The sequence below is a fragment of the Haliotis cracherodii genome, unplaced genomic scaffold, assembly GCF_022045235.1.
Source record: "Haliotis cracherodii isolate W230 unplaced genomic scaffold, xgHalCrac1.p SCAF_23, whole genome shotgun sequence".
Lineage (NCBI taxonomy): Eukaryota > Metazoa > Mollusca > Gastropoda > Lepetellida > Haliotidae > Haliotis > Haliotis cracherodii.
Window position 1 is genome coordinate 6,951,763 of NW_027266279.1, and position 16,302 is coordinate 6,968,064.

A 16,302-nucleotide genomic window follows, 5' to 3' on the forward strand; every position below is an offset into this window, starting at 1 on the left:
CAATGCAGCGGAAAAAACGAAGTGGAACCCAGAATTTCAATTGCTCGTTGTTTTTCAACTTTTACAACTTCGGGTAAATTATCATTTCACACTAAGCATCATTTTATTGTCATTTTACCTCACACTTTTATGGCAAACATTAGACCGTATAACACTTTGTGTTTTTGATTCATTCTCCACCAGTCAGTAAACCCACCAGGGCCTTCTTTCCCATGGTTGCTTAGCTACCCCAACTTCTCATGTATTTCATGTAAGACTGAAATTTCCCTGAGGTAGTTGTAGATGTAGAAGAACTCCACATGCTGAAAATACTTGACATGGAATCCATCACGACAGTGTTACTACCAGGGTGAAGTAGGGTGGAAATAATGGGATGGTATGCAGGAGATTTATGATATCGCATAAAGCCTCATTCAATTCCGTAAAGGACATGACATTGATCTGACTTTTGAAGCTGGTACTTGAATCCTCCTTCATTCAACATGAATGTTCTCCAACATACCATAGACCTAAAGGGACTTTCCATAGTTATTTTTGGCATTGCTGTGAGATCTCTAGAGAATCTGTACCGAGTGTCTTTTGATACCAAATATATCAATACAGGTTGACAGAATTAAAGCACCAGGGTGCCTTTGTACAAAACAACCATAGCACTACGACTGTAGGGGAGGTAGGGCATGGAGGTACGATAACCTTAGCGCTAAGATCGCTTTGTACATTGGCACCATGGGCTTACTAGAGGGATGCAGATGACATGAGATGAGATGAGATTCTGTTCATCATCCAAAATCACCCTTGCAACTTTTTAAGTTTGTAAACAGTAATAACCTGTAGTATTATTATTATTGTTATTATTATTATTATTATTATTATTATTATTATTATTATTATTCATCATCATCATTATCATTATCATCTCTGTGCTGCTCCCTGTCGAAGACCACCCGATCCCATTTGTCACCTTTTACTACAGCAAGCATGGGTTGCTGAAGACCCATTCTAACCCTGTTAATTTTTCAAACATAAACTAATCTTAGACATAAATACATCCCAGGAAAATAAAATGTCCATCCTACATTAAATAAGTTTAACATACTGTTGTCATCATGCCATTGCTGAAACCATGACAAATCTTTCGTTATTTATATTCCATTCCATGAATATTAGAGGCTCTTTAGTGTCCATTGTGGACCTGACTATCTCCATGTTCAATGGGCCGATGGCCTACAGTGTGTAATGAATAAAGAAAAAGATTGTTGCCTGTATTTGAATGTTCCTTCAGTCGACATGAAAATTCTCCACGGAACCATAAGTCTGAAGGGAGGTCACCATATTGTTGTTGTTTTGATTGCTGGGAGATCTATCATGTTATGATGCTTAATATGAGTGGTTGGAATGAAACATTGATGCTTATTCTCCTTGGGAACTATTGTGCTTAAAGAATCGCCGACTGATACTTGTTAAGGAGGGACTCTGGTTGATGGCCTGACGCCACTTGTCAGTGTTGGTCCAGACATGTAATGTATGCCTTTAGAAATCTGAGACCTTGTTTCTGTGCAGTTGGGATTATTATTATTATTATTATTATTATTATTATTATTATTATTATAACAATAATAATAATAATCATCATCATCATAAGAATATTAATAATAATAATAATAAGTCCATTTATACTGCGCCAGATTCCATTATCTGAGAGATTGATACGTACATCACAAACTGGAACACAAAATGGAACAAATGGACTTGCAGGGAATCAAATTTTCTGCAACTGCCAATTAGCCTTGCTAAAAAAGGGCACTTAAGCATTCGGTTCTAAATTATCATTAGCCCGTGCTAAGAGCCCCTTTAAAGAGAGATATCCAACAACCTTTAATATTATTAGTCTCAGTGTGTCATTAATGCTCCGTGTACAATTTGTTATCTCAGTGTAATTTGGGTTTTAACTGACAGACTGATCTATAAATATGACTTATTTGACAATAAGTTGTTTGAATGACTTGAATAAAATTTGCTACGACAGCATGTCCATTTGACCTTGCCTTGACTGCCTGTAAATGTTATCATCCAGAGGACACTGTAAATTGTCATGTTGTTTGGAATCGCAGGGTTGAACTGCCAGGTTCTCACTCTCCCAGATCTTATGGATGTGGGCGGGTAAGATTTGTATGGGCGGGTATGTGTTCAATGGGCAACGCGGACTGTCGTCTTTTGGGAGTCATTTCATGACATGAGCAAATGAAACTATTGCAATGATGCACTGCAGACAAGAGTCATAGACTAAACGTCAAATTGTCAAGTGTTTTGCATAATGTATCAAACAAAAAGTGAATTAATTACCATTTTATGACAAGTCACATATTGCTTATGGCAAAAGAGAATGAAAACAGTGACACATTTTTCTTAAACTATGACAACACTGCATTGTAACTTGGTATCATGACATCGTAGGACATAGCCATTGCTCGCTAAAAACTTAAATGAGCAATTTCTATCCATTTGCAAATACATTATTTGCATGTAAAAGATTTCTCGGTGTAAAACCCAACACCTTTATGGAGAATGTGGTAGATTTCCTCCATTCATATTTTCACAGCTGAAAGTAAAAAGTACTGGCTGAAACTCCTTAAAATGAATTCATCGAGATACCCTAATTTTACAATATGATGATGTTATATGATATGAATGGAAAGACTTATTGGGTAACTTATGTGAAAAAATTGTAATTCAAAAGTGGTTTGGGAAGTGTTCGGTATGATCAATTTGTACAATCTGAAAGTGTGTTTACCAATTCGTTTCTACTATCCTATCTGCAATCGTGGTCATTTTCATCGACATTATCTAAAGATTTTTATATTATAGAATGTTGAAAACTCATATATACATTGAACAGTATCTGTTTTATATAAATATAAAGAAATACCGCAATTCATTGGCAAGATTTTGATGTTCATCCCATGATTTATGCATCGAGAGCGGAAGATACACATAAACTCCAAGGTCAGAAAGGTTATGTAAAATGTGTAATAGGCAAGATGTAGAGGATGAATATCACTTTTTACTTGTATGTCCATTGAACTCCACTGTAAGAGAAAATATATTCCTGAAAACTACTTTAACAATCCAAATATTGTGAAATTCCGACAATTGTTAAAGAGTCCAGATAAATTAATTATGCAAAACTTAGCCATGTACATATTCCACGCACTGTTATATAGAACCAAATCTGTAAATAATAGTTCAAATTGTGTGCAACATCTCTGTCACATGTACTATAGGCCTGGGGCCTCTTAAGTACTTGGATGAAGATTGATTGACCTTTAAAATACATTATCACACAAACATATTCATTAGGGGTTTTTAATGCTTTAATGCCAAATTGTTAAATGGTGAGTGATTTCCCTATAGGCTGCTTCAGAAAAGTGTGAATTTGGCATGGTATAAAGTTTGCCGAAAGCTAATTTTTTTAGAAATCTTAGAAAAGTGAATCACTCTGAATACAGGCCAGGTGAGATCCATAAGGCAGGTGAATAAGGATGGAGTGGTAACAGGGTTGTCTTGACCTTCTTCCCTGATGACTTGGATTGTTGCTCATGCTTCCAGCCACTAGTTTTCCTGGCCCAGACTCTGTCTCTTACAGGCTACATGATACAGCTGGAATATTGTTTGTTTTTTGTTTAACACTGCACTCAGCAATGTTCCAGCTGTATGATGGCAGACCAGACAATCCACTGATTGACATCATGAGAATCAATCGATGTATTAGGGATACAATGACATCAATCAAGTCAGCAAGTCTGCCAACCAAGTCCCGTTAGTTGTAAATTTCGACAAGTATGGGTTGCTGAAGACCAATTCTCACCTGGATCTTGACAACAACATATAATAACATTGCACATAATGGTAAAGGTGCACTATACCAGACAATCCAGTGATTGACATCATGAGAATCAATCGATGTATTATGGATACGATGACATCAATCAAGTCAGCAAGTCTGCCAACCATGTCCCATTAGTTGTAAATTTCGACAAGTATGGGTTGCTGAAGACCAATTCTAACCTGGATCTTGACAACAACATATAATAACATTGCACATAATGGTAAAGGTGCACTATTCCTGTGAGTGTCTGGTGTCAACCTACAGCTTGGAAGAAGCTATTGCCTTGGGTTGAAAACACCAAGGTCATTTTCTCTATCAAATGAGCTTCTGCCATTTTTCATTGAAGAAGGCTCAATTTCTTGAACTCTCACAAATGCAAAGGTTTCTTGAGTTTTGTGTAAAGATGTTTTGTTTTTCAGCAAAATACATCAAGTGTTTGTGAATTGGTTTATTCACTATGGAAACAGACTGATTTAGTTTTTAAAAAACTACAGTCACTGTTGCTTGTTCATTTTGAATAAAGCCAGGGACAATGTATTTTTTGTTTTGACAAATAGGATGCAAAACATTGAACTGGATGTCAACAGCAAAATATAATATGTTGTTCTGTTAAAAGTGGCGTCCAGTGTGGGGATATTCGATCAGAATAGGTCAGAATAGCTGACTGCCTTCGTGGTCTAGTGGTAGACCATGCGCCCGGAGAGTGGAAGGTCCGGGGTTCGATCTCCAGTTCCATTATACCAGAAGATGTTAAAAAAAAAGCACTTATTGTTAGCTTGTCTGGCGCTCAGCTATATGGGTCTGAACAAGGACTGGTTGGCTCAGAGTCGGTATACCGTGTTTGAGTGGATATTCATGTTAAACTGCGACATGGTATCTCAGTGAGCTAGCACCATAAAATCGGCATTAGTCCGGACTAGTACAAGCAGCCACACACACACATGCATGCACGTCGCTATATAAGTGCAATAATCTTGGACGCAACGTTAAACCCCATTTCACCTCACCTCACCTCACCTCACCTCACCTCATATGAGCTGACTAATGACTTACTCACTCATGACCGTTGCTAAAAGTAGCAATGACTCGATTCACTCAAATTCTCTGATACAGACTCAACTATTTACACGCTGCCATCATATAGCTGGAATATTACTGAGTGTTGTGTGAAACATCAAATTCACTCATTCACTCACTCACGCGGGGCTGTGGGGTAGCCTAGTGGTTAAAGCGTTCGCTTGTCATGCTGAAGGTCCAGGTTCAATTCCCGACATGGGTACAATGTGTGAAGCCCATTTCTGGTGTCCCCCACAGTGATATTGCTAAAAAATTGTTTTAAAACCATACTCTCGTACTGGCATCAAGTCAAAATATGGAATGGAAAGTACTGATAGATTAAGGAAAGCTAAACCCCAGGTAAAGAGATAGAATTTTTTAATTTTTAGACAGGTTTCTTTTTCAGTGTTTTAATTATGTGAGAGAACAGAAAAATTGAGTTAAAATTTGTTTGCCAAATTTTCATATTTTAGCAAGTACCTAGTAGGAATACCATATTAGCATTCTGTTAACTTTAAATAATGTTATATTGTATCCAACTTTTTGTATATGCTCAATGGCATTATGTGCATCTTGAGTAACTGATGGGTAGTTGCCATTTTCTAATACTTCTCTACTTTATCAGAAGGAAAGAGAAGCCATTTGATCAGAGGTGCTGTCATTTTCTGTGCAAAGTTATTTCCCTTCATTGTGGCAGGATCTGCTGTGACTTGTAATACTTCTGGCTCTGGCTTTCCTACCACATTTACCTAACACCAAATGACCTGAGTGAAATACTATCCAAGTGACATAAATCCTATATCACTCACTGCAATTGATCGAAATCTGGTATCACAAATTGTTAAGTTCAGTCATGTGAACAGGTTTTACCATCAATATCTATCAGCAAAATTCAATGCATACATCAAGTCTACCAGATGAGAAAATGAATGTTTTGACCCAATAGCTTAAAATTCTGGTGCATTTTTATCTAAGGAATATCATCTTTTCCAATATATCAAATTTCGTGTTATTATTAATATATGTAAATAAATATTCCATGGGTACAAGTGACATATATATTTGAGTTTATGGAGTCAGTTAATCAGGTTTTAAGCTTGAACTTGTGATACATATTGCTTGTAATTTGTGTGTGAGCGTATTTGTTGACCTTTTGCCCTCTCTCCGAGATCCTAATTGTAATTGATGGTTGTGTGATTTGGAATCTGTTTATGGCATGTAAGAGATGGGATGGAATATTGCACACCTGGACTGATGGATGCTACTCTTTGAGACCCCAAGGGGATTCAGGGTCACAATAGGTCAAGCGCCTGTTGGTCCTCAATATATTTCTGTATGAGATAGTTAGTCATGACAAGTGGCTATCTGTTCTACCATATTTGACGTAATAAGCGCCAAGCTCTAATAAGCGCCAAGCTCTAATAAGCGCCCACGGTGATATTTGCTAATATTTTGGCTCGTGAACAATCTCAATTAGCACCCCTTCCGATTGATCAATGTGCACAAAACTTATTTATTCGCGTATAATATGCACTCATGTGTTATATGCACCCTTAATTATGGGCAATTATATTCTGGAAAAATATATCTGTCGTATATAAACATTTCAGGCTGTCAGCATAAACACTATTTTATTCTTTCAATTCTGTTTTTTTTTCACCAAAATGATATTCTAATATGAGCCCCTTATTTCTAATTTTGAGAGTGCTCTGAGCGCTTATTACTTCAAATACGGTATCTGAAATATTGAGCATTTAGCATTGATTGTTGCTCATGCTATCAACCACTTGGTGCCCGTCCCTGGCTCTTATTATAAAAATGATTTATCTTATAATGGGTACCCGTGAAGATTCGGGTTTGAATACGTCTGCACCAACCCATGCTTGTCATAAGAGGCGACTAACAGGAAGGGGTGGTCAGGCTCGCTGACTTGGTTGATGCATGTCATCATATCTCAACTGCGTAGATCGATGCTCATGATGTCAATCGCTGGATTGTCTGATCCAGACTTGATTATTTACAGACCGCCGTCATAAAGCTGGAATATTGCTGAGAGCAACATTAAACAGCAAACAAATTATATGATGGGTAGGTTTCTCAGCAAAAAAAGCCAACTGATTAAAATAGTATCTGTTTGGGTCATTTACAAACATATGTATAAAAATAAAGCAGGTAGTACTTTCAGTGTTTTCAAGCAAACATGGCATCACCCTCGGCAATAGTCGATCAGGTCAAAATTGACCATCAGGAAGCTGGACAAATTAATGGGATAACAGCACACAGTTCAATTGAGAAGGCAACTCGGTTCAGATCGATGGGACAGATACCGAAAATCAGTGTCTCACAGATAAGTCTCTGTTGGAAGTACATTGCCTGTTGTGACTGACTAGTCACTGGCCCGATACAAACTAATTTGCATATTCCAGGTATACCCTGTTCAGGTCCTGCTTATGAGAGAATCCTATTTTCGATAATAGAATTTTTTCCTAAAGACATAATATGACAATGAGGTGATCACCATCATGTTCTTTGGGATGATACATATCCTGTGTTGAGTTTAAGCACTGTGTATTTAGCTCACCAAGGACCAGTGAATACAATGGATACAATACAATCCTAATTATGGATTTTTACCATCCACCCAGTGAAGATCCGGGTTAGAATTGAGATTCAGCAACCCATACTTGCCGCAAAGGTGACTATGCTTGTTGTAAGAGGTAACTAACAGTATCAGGTGGTCAGGTTTGCTGACTTAATTGATGCATGTCATCGTATCCCAATTGCTTGGATTGATTTTCATGATGTCAATCACTGGATTGTCTGGTCCAGACTCGATTATTTATAGACATCTGTTATATAGCTGGAATATTGCTGAGTGCAGCATTATAGAACCAATAAAAAACAAATCGTTACCATCTCAAAAAACACTTGCACGATAACCTCTGTTTATCTGAAATATTAAGGGCGGTCGGATAGCCTAGTGGTTAAAGCGTTCACTTGTCACGCCGAAGACCTGGGTTCAATTCCCGACATGGGTACAATGTGTGAAGCCCATTTCTGGTGTCCCCCGCCGTGATATTGCTGGAATATTGCTAAAAGCGGTGTAAAACCATACTCACTCATTCACTTACTCACTCTGAAATATTACTGACTCTGTATTACACAGCAGTCCCCATTCACTTGTTTCGCCCTTAAATTTGCATTGGTAACCCAGTGGTTCAGGTGTTAGCTCTTCCTGGGTTTGAATCCCTGTGTGGATTAATATTTTCATGAAGACTGCTCTCGGTGCTTCCTGACCATCATCTGGGAAAGACCATTCCTGAAGAGTGACATTTCTATTCATATCCATTGAATTATGAATCTGCATCCTTCTCAAACCAAACATCCAGCGGGGAGCTGACATTCCCCCGTTGTTTTATGTGTCAATGTCTGAAGGATTATGGCGACATGAGTATGTTTACTGTGTATCGTCATCACTCTCAGGGAATACTGGCTTGCCGACTGAATTACACAGCTGTGCACATGCACAATCCAATGATTCAGTACTGTGTCAATGTGACGATTATAGTTCTGAGTTGTCTGTCTGCAACAGCTCTACAATATTAAAGCTAGGAATATATTTTCACAGCGTTATTTTTCATAAATTTGAATATGTAATGGTGAAATCATTTGAGTCTGCTGATTCAAAAAATCAACAAACCACTTTTGGGCTCAATGATTCTACTTCCGGAATCAACAAATTTGAATGATTTGGCTCGTTGATTCTAATATGGAATATACAGATTCAAGTGATTACTCTCACTGAAGGGAGGGTCTAAGTTTGTTTTTATGGCAATTTGAGCTGCATTTACGTCATATCACAATAGGGAAGAAAACCAAGAGTGATGCCGGCACTTTTTTTAAACCCACATGTGTAAGTATGGTGCTGACCAACCCAGAATCATAATCAGGGCGAATCTCGGATTTGAAGCCATGATCATACTTTCCGGAATGATCTTGATGTAGAAAACTGGGTCACGCATGCCTAAAATAATTACTCATGTAATGGTGAGTGAGTATGATTTTACGCCGCTTGAACTTAAACTGAACAGGTTCAAAAGCCACAGATATGAAATAGAATAAAGTTATAACATTATTTTCATTTCCCCAACCGCTCAATAAATATCAGTTTTGATATAAAAAATACAAAAAGTAAAATTTACTGTATATTTTTTAAATAATAACTGATAAGATGCTCATTGCTTTAATTCAGTCAGATATCTGGCCCTTAAAATGATGCACCCAGAAAAGGTATTCTAAGAATATTCTCTTTCTTAAATGTATCCTACACTGACACTTATGAAAGTTGTTAGATATTCAGCAGGAAGGTACCCTTTTATCCTGTTTCATCATTGCAGAATAATAACAGATAATGCACCAATTATTGACCTAATTTGCCTCAGATTTTCTCAGCTGTTGAAATCAATTTGGAGCGAAGTGTTCCAATTTCGGCCTTTGTTGTGACAGCATCTTCATTTCCGTATGGAAATGGTTTTGTCCGAACTATTCCTGCCCAATCCTTCATTTACACTTGCTGAATAATTTGTTTCCATGTCAGCCTTTTTCAACAGACAAAATTGATTTTATTCATCTTGATATCACTTTATCTATTTTTTCTGAAAAAAAAAAGTTTATTAAAGTTGATCAATAGCAAACTGTGCCGTTTACATTTTTGTTTAAAGACGTTTGAAGGTGTCTGAGTAGAGGCTTGTGTTATTGGTTGTCCGTGCATTGATAGAAGGGAGGTAGTGTTGGTTGTTGGAAACTAACTGTAGAATGTTTGTTTTATATGATTGCTTTGTTATGCGAGATGTGAGTGAGTGAGTCTGGTTTTACACCGTTTTTAGCAATATCCCAGCAATGTCATGGTGGGGGACACCAGCAATTGGCTTCACACATTGTACCCATATCGGTAATCAAACCCGGGTCTTCGAAGTGATGGGCGAACGCTTTAACCACTAGGCCACACAACCGCCCCTTATGCGAGATGTACTCCCAAAATTTGTATTGCTGCAAAAAGCTGCAAGATGGCTGAAGCGGTGTAAAAACAATAATTACTCAGTTACCCACTCAATATTTATGAAAAGATTTGATATGACTGTCAAGATGTGTGAATGCAAGATTTAAAAGTAAATGTTTGAATTTGTATGTAAATATAAAATCTGGGTTTGATGAGAGTGTAGATGCCTTCATGCTTTATTAAAGGTGAGAGCAGGGGTCTGTGTGATGGGCAAAGGGTCTTTAAATTAGGGGAAGATGGAAAGAAGAAATGAAAAAGAAGCAGTGAGAGAAGGAGAGTGTGTGAATGCTGTTTTAGGACATGTCACCATGATGTGACCAGATGTATGTTGGCTTCAGTATGGATGAGGTCAGATATTTGAGTGAGTTTAAAGGGTTTGGAATAAAGGATGATGGAAAGAAGAAAGGATAAAAGAAGGTGTAGGAAAATCAGTGAGTGAGTGAATGTTGTTTTAAGCCTTAGTCACAGTCATGTGACCAGACAGATTATGACTTCAATGAAAGATGGGGACAGATATGAGTGAGGTGTATCAGTCTTTGAATGAGTGAAGATGGAAAGAAGAAAGAATATAAGAAGATGAAGAAGAGTGAGTGAGTGAGTGAATGCTGTTTTATGCCTGAGTCACAGTCATGTGACCAGATAGATAGATTATGGCTTCAATGAAGGATGGGGACAGATAAGAGTGAGGTGTATGGGTCTTTGAATGAGCGAAGATGGAAAGAAGAAAGAATATAAGAAGATGAAGAAGACTGAGTGAGTGAGTGAGTGAGTGAGTGAGTGAGTGAGTGAGTGAGTGAGTGCTGTTTCAAGCCTGAGTAACAGTGGTGTGACCAGATGTGTTTGGGCTTCAATATTAGATGAGGGCAGATATTTGAGTGAGTTTAAAGGGCTTGGAATAAGGGAAGATGGAAAGAAGAAAGAATATAGGAAGGTGAAGAAGAGTGAGTAAATGTTCAAGTCGGGGCTTGTCACAGCTGTGGTTCACAAACAACAAGCCATCATGACAAGACACTGTTTCAGACAGATCTTGTAATGCATTCTTCATGAAGGACACTTGTTCAACCAGATCTTATATTACAATCTTCATTCTGTCAACCACTATAGCCAGGCAGCATGGGGTACTGCAAGCGAACCACTGAATTCTGCCCAAAAATCCAGACTAAGTAGTTTCTTCTGGATTTCTAAGTATTAATTTTCAAGAAAAACTATTTTCAACAAAATCCACACCCTGCCGCCACAACCACCAAAGTTTTTTATTACTATCATAAGAAAACACTGTTGAAGATAAAAAGGCCTTTAAATATTTAATTTCTCATTTGTGAAATGCCTTATCTAATCTACCAAAATGAATTGTGAATACATAACACTTTTTTATGGATAGCAGCTTCTTTGTATTTTTGGTCTATTGGCTATAAGTGAGATGAATCAGGTACAAAGAATAGTGTCATGTATTCATGGTCTCCCAACTTCTAAATGCCTACGACCGCCTCCGTGGTCTAGTGGTAGAGCGTACGCCCGGAGAGCGGAAGGTCCGGGATTCGATCCCCGGCCGCGTCGTACCAAAAGACGTTAAAAGATGGTACTTGTTGTTACCCTGTCTGGCGCTCGGCATTAAGGGGCTAAAACAAGGACTGGTCGGCTCGGAGTCAGTATACTGTGTCTGAGTGGGGTATTCATGTTAAACTGTGGCATGGTATCTCAGTGAGCTAGCACTATAAATCGGCATCAGTCCGGACTAGTACAAGCAGCCACACACACACGTACATGCACGTCGCTATATAAGTGCAATAATCTTGGACGCGACATTAAACCCCATTTCACCTCACCTCACCTCTAAGATGTATTCGACATCAACAAGGAGATGAGGCTATACGTGAGAACCATTAGTACAACAGCATCATCCAGAATATTTTTGTACAAAGAATAAAATGAAGTTGCTATCCATCAAAAAAGTGTCATGTATTCATGGTCTCCCGACTTCTAAATGCCTATTAAAGACTAAAGGAATTGTCTTTTTATGGAAAGGTTGGTTAGTTGGTTTGTTGTATAATGCCGCACTTAGCAAAAGTCCAGCTATATGACGGCGGTCTGTAAATAATCAATCCAGTGATTGATAGAGTGAACATCGATCCATGCAATTGGGATCGATGACATGCTACAAGCAAGTCAGTGAGCCTGGGAGCGTGGATGTGGAAGATGGGAGTGTGGATGTGGAAGATGGGAGAGTGGATGTGGAAGATGGGAGTGTGGATGTGGAAGATGGGAGTGAGGATGTGGAAGATGGGAGTGAGGATGTGGAAGACGGGAGTGTGGATGTGGAAGATGGGAGTGTGGATGTGGAAGACGGGAGTGTGGATGTGGAAGATGGGAGTGTGGATGTGGAAGATGGGAGTGAGGATGTGGAAGATGGGAGTGTGGATGTGGAAGATGGGAGTGAGGATGTGGAAGATGGGAGTGTGGATGTGGAAGATGGGGGTGTGGATGTGGAAGATGGGAGTGAGGATGTGGAAGATGGGAGTGAGGATGTGGAAGATGGGAGTGTGGATGTGGAAGATGGGAGTGAGGATGTGGAAGATGGGAGTGTGGATGTGGAAGATGGGTGGGATGTGGAAGATGGGAGTGAGGATGTGGAAGATGGGAGTGTGGATGTGGAAGACGGGAGTGTGGATGTGGAAGATGGGAGTGAGGATGTGGAAGATGGGAGTGTGGATGTGGAAGATGGGTGGGATGTGGAAGATGGGAGTGTGGATGTGGAAGATGGGAGTGTGGATGTGGAAGATGGGGGTGTGGATGTGGAAGATGTGGAAGATGGGAGTGAGGATGTGGAAGATGGGGGTGTGGATGTGGAAGATGGGAGTGAGGATGTGGAAGATGGGAGTGAGGATGTGGAAGATGGGAGTGTGGATGTGGAAGATGGGTGGGATGTGGAAGATGGGAGTGAGGATGTGGAAGATGGGAGTGTGGATGTGGAAGATGGGAGTGAGGATGTGGAAGATGGGAGTGAGGATGTGGAAGATGGGAGTGAGGGTGTGGAAGATGGGAGTGTGGATGTGGAAGATGGGTGGGATGTGGAAGATGGGAGTGAGGATGTGGAAGATGGGAGTGTGGATGTGGAAGATGGGAGTGAGGATGTGGAAGATGGGAGTGTGGATGTGGAAGATGGGAGTGAGGATGTGGAAGATGGGAGTGTGGATGTGGAAGATGGGAGTGAGGATGTGGAAGATGGGAGTGTGGATGTGGAAGATGGGAGTGAGGATGTGGAAGATGGGAGTGTGGATGTGGAAGATGGGAGTGTGGATGTGGAAGATGGGAGTGTGGATGTGGAAGATGGGAGTGTGGATGTGGAAGATGGGAGTGAGGATGTGGAAGATGGGAGTGTGGATGTGGAAGATGGGAGTGAGGATGTGGAAGATGGGAGTGTGGATGTGGAAGATGGGAGTGTGGATGTGGAAGATGGGAGCGAGGATGTGGAAGATGGGTGGGATAAAAGTGAGGGCGGCGGCGTAAAGATGTCATAGATGAGATAACACTGGATGCCTTCTTGCTCTATCATAGTCTAACATCCATAGTTCGGGGTGAACTTATTGTAAAACTGTGACACATCCACTCCTAAAATGCTGTCAAGTAATTCTGTTTTTCATGATACAACCATTAATCTCTGAACATATTTGTAGAATTACCCCAGTGCATCATGGGAAACCTGTTCAAACACAATCAGTCACGACACACTGTCTGTCATTAGTTGTGTAATCTCCGCTAATGCTGAACGTGAATGTGATGCCTGACCCACAGTTCAGCCTGCCCCGGGGGTAAGACATGTTATGTGTAGATTGAGGCACTGTGACATGTTTCCCTATGCTTGTAGATTTCTTATATACTCCAAACCAAAGGTAGCTGGATCTTCACTCACAGAATGATCCCCGAGTGGGGTATTAAATCATATATTATTGATATTTTGTCAATAATACCTAATCTTTTTTTCTACAAAGAGATTTGTAAGCAATCCAGGTTATGATAGGTCCCCAGCAAACTATGCTTGTAGTACGAGGTGACTAAATGGATCTGTGGTCAGGCTTAGTGACTTAGTTGATTGCGTGTCATCGTACCCAGATGGCAAAGGAAATTGCTCATAGTATCAATCACTAGTTTGTCTTGTCCAGACTTGATTATTTGCAGGGATGCTTTCATGTTGCTTCAAACATTCTGTGGGAAGTGTTCTACAGCAAACAAAAAACATAATTTTGGTGGGTTGTGTCCATGCTTCTGCTGTTGCTCTTAAGTTGCCCGAACTGATGCAGAGTCTAAAAATGAATGAGGGGCGGTCGGGTAGCCTAGTGGTTAAAGCGTTCGCTCATCACGCCGAAGACCCGGGTTCGATTCCCGACATGGGTAGAATGTGTGAAGCCCATTTCTGGTGTCCCCTGCCGTGATATTGCTGGAATATTGCTAAAAGCGGCGTAAAACCATATTCACTCACTCACTCACTCACTAAAAATGGATGAAGGGAAGAATTGTCTCTGGACAGACTTGAATGCTAGGCTGAAGTGTTAATTTCAAATATGAGCTAGTTAATAGTTAGAAGACAGACAGGAGACATTAGTGTGACTTGGTGGTGTAAACTGATCGCAGTTGATCAAGCATGTGCCATAAATACAAATGACTTGCGATTAAAACCAGGTAGTTTAGAATGTCTGCAGAATCTGGTCAGCGTGGACAGGAATACTGGAAAAATCTGGTGGTCATGAACATGAATGTGAATAGAATTTGTCAGTCATGGCTAAGAATGTCCATAGAATCAAGTGGTCCCTTCTAAGGCTGTCCAAGTGCCGAGGGGGCGAGGGTGGCCCACTCGTCTAAGGCGCCGTTATTTGCTGTGCAGAGTTGCATCCCTTGGACACACCAGAAACCTATGATTGTGGGTTCGAATCCCGGTTCGCCCCGATTATGTTTCTAGGTTTGTCAGCACCATACCCGTGCTCGTGGGTTTCACCGAAGTGGTAAACGTCTGAGACCTGCATCACCTCGGGCTTTCCTCCCACATTAAGCTGACACGCCGCAATATAACTGGAATACTATTAAAAGTGGCATTAAACCCAACTCACTCACTCATTTGATCGAAGGGATCAGGAGGAATCTTTGTCCATGGAATAAGTGGTGATTGCCAAGAATGCTCAGGGAATCTAGTTGGTTGTCAAAATTGAAAATGTCATTAGAATTTTGTTGTCATTGAATCCAGTTGTCATGCATAAGAATGTCCATGGAACACGATTGTCATGCTCAGATTGGTCCATGGAATCTGGTTCGTTGTCAAGATTGTGCATAGCATCTGGTAGTCATAGAATCTAGTTGTCATGCCCAAGATTGTCCTTGACATATGATTATCATATAATTAGGTGGTCATGATCAAGAATGGACATGAAATCCAGTTGTCGTAGAATCTAATTGGCATACCCAAGAATGTCCATGGAATCTGGTTGTCAAGGAATCTAATAGACAAGGCGTCAAAGAATCTGGTGGTCATGATCAAGAATGTCCATGGAATTTACCCAATGAACTGGACCCGTGAAGATTCCAGGGTAGAATAGGTCTCCAGCAACCCATGCTTGCCGTAAAAGGCGACTGTGCTTGTCGTAAAAGTCAACTAACGGGATCGGGTGGTCAGACTCGCTTACTTGATTGATGCATGTCAGCAATCACAATTGCGTGGATCGATGCTCATGATATTAATCACTGGATTGTCTGGTCCAGACTCGATTATTTACAGACCGCCGTCATATAGCTGGAATATTGCTGAGTGTGGCGTTAAACAACAAACAAACCAAACCAAACCCAATGAACTGCTTGAGATTTCCTGACTACTTAAGTACTGATTAATTAACCACATTCCTGTTCTTGGTTGATGCAACATTATCTTGAGGCAAACTGTAGCAGTTGACATTCCATGCATGTTGTCATGGAGTACTAGGTGACTTATGCTCCAAGAAAATATATCAGCCTATAGGGAAGAAATAAATAGATACATGGTGAGAGTGAATTTGAGATCTGGAATAATCAGGAATATTGAAAAAACATGGATGGAATTTGTGGTCATGACAAAGGATGTCCAAATAACCTGGTTGACTTAACCAAAGGTATGTTTGAATGTGGTCAGTCTTGACCAGGGTTATTCTGGTAGTCATGTTCAGGGAATCTAGTTCTTATGACAAGAATGTCCATAAAATCTGATGGTCAGTACTATAAAAAACAAAAGCATTGTAGTATTTGGTTGATTGCTAATTACATGCTAACAGCTTCATTTTAT

General features: G+C 39.9%; 2 protein-coding genes across 7 annotated transcripts in view; one reads left to right on the top strand and one right to left on the bottom strand.

The window, feature by feature from the left end:
• The window catches only part of LOC139471511 (agrin-like), a 463,139-nt gene that overhangs the window by 143,158 nt on the left and 303,679 nt on the right, over positions 1-16,302 (top strand). The gene's annotated exons all lie outside the window — the stretch shown is intronic.
• LOC139471888 (uncharacterized) lies at positions 12,889-13,554 on the bottom strand (the record flags this gene model as incomplete). Its single annotated transcript, XM_071254400.1, has 1 exon — positions 12,889-13,554. A coding segment is annotated over exon 1 (666 nt), but the record flags the coding sequence as incomplete, so codon positions are not given.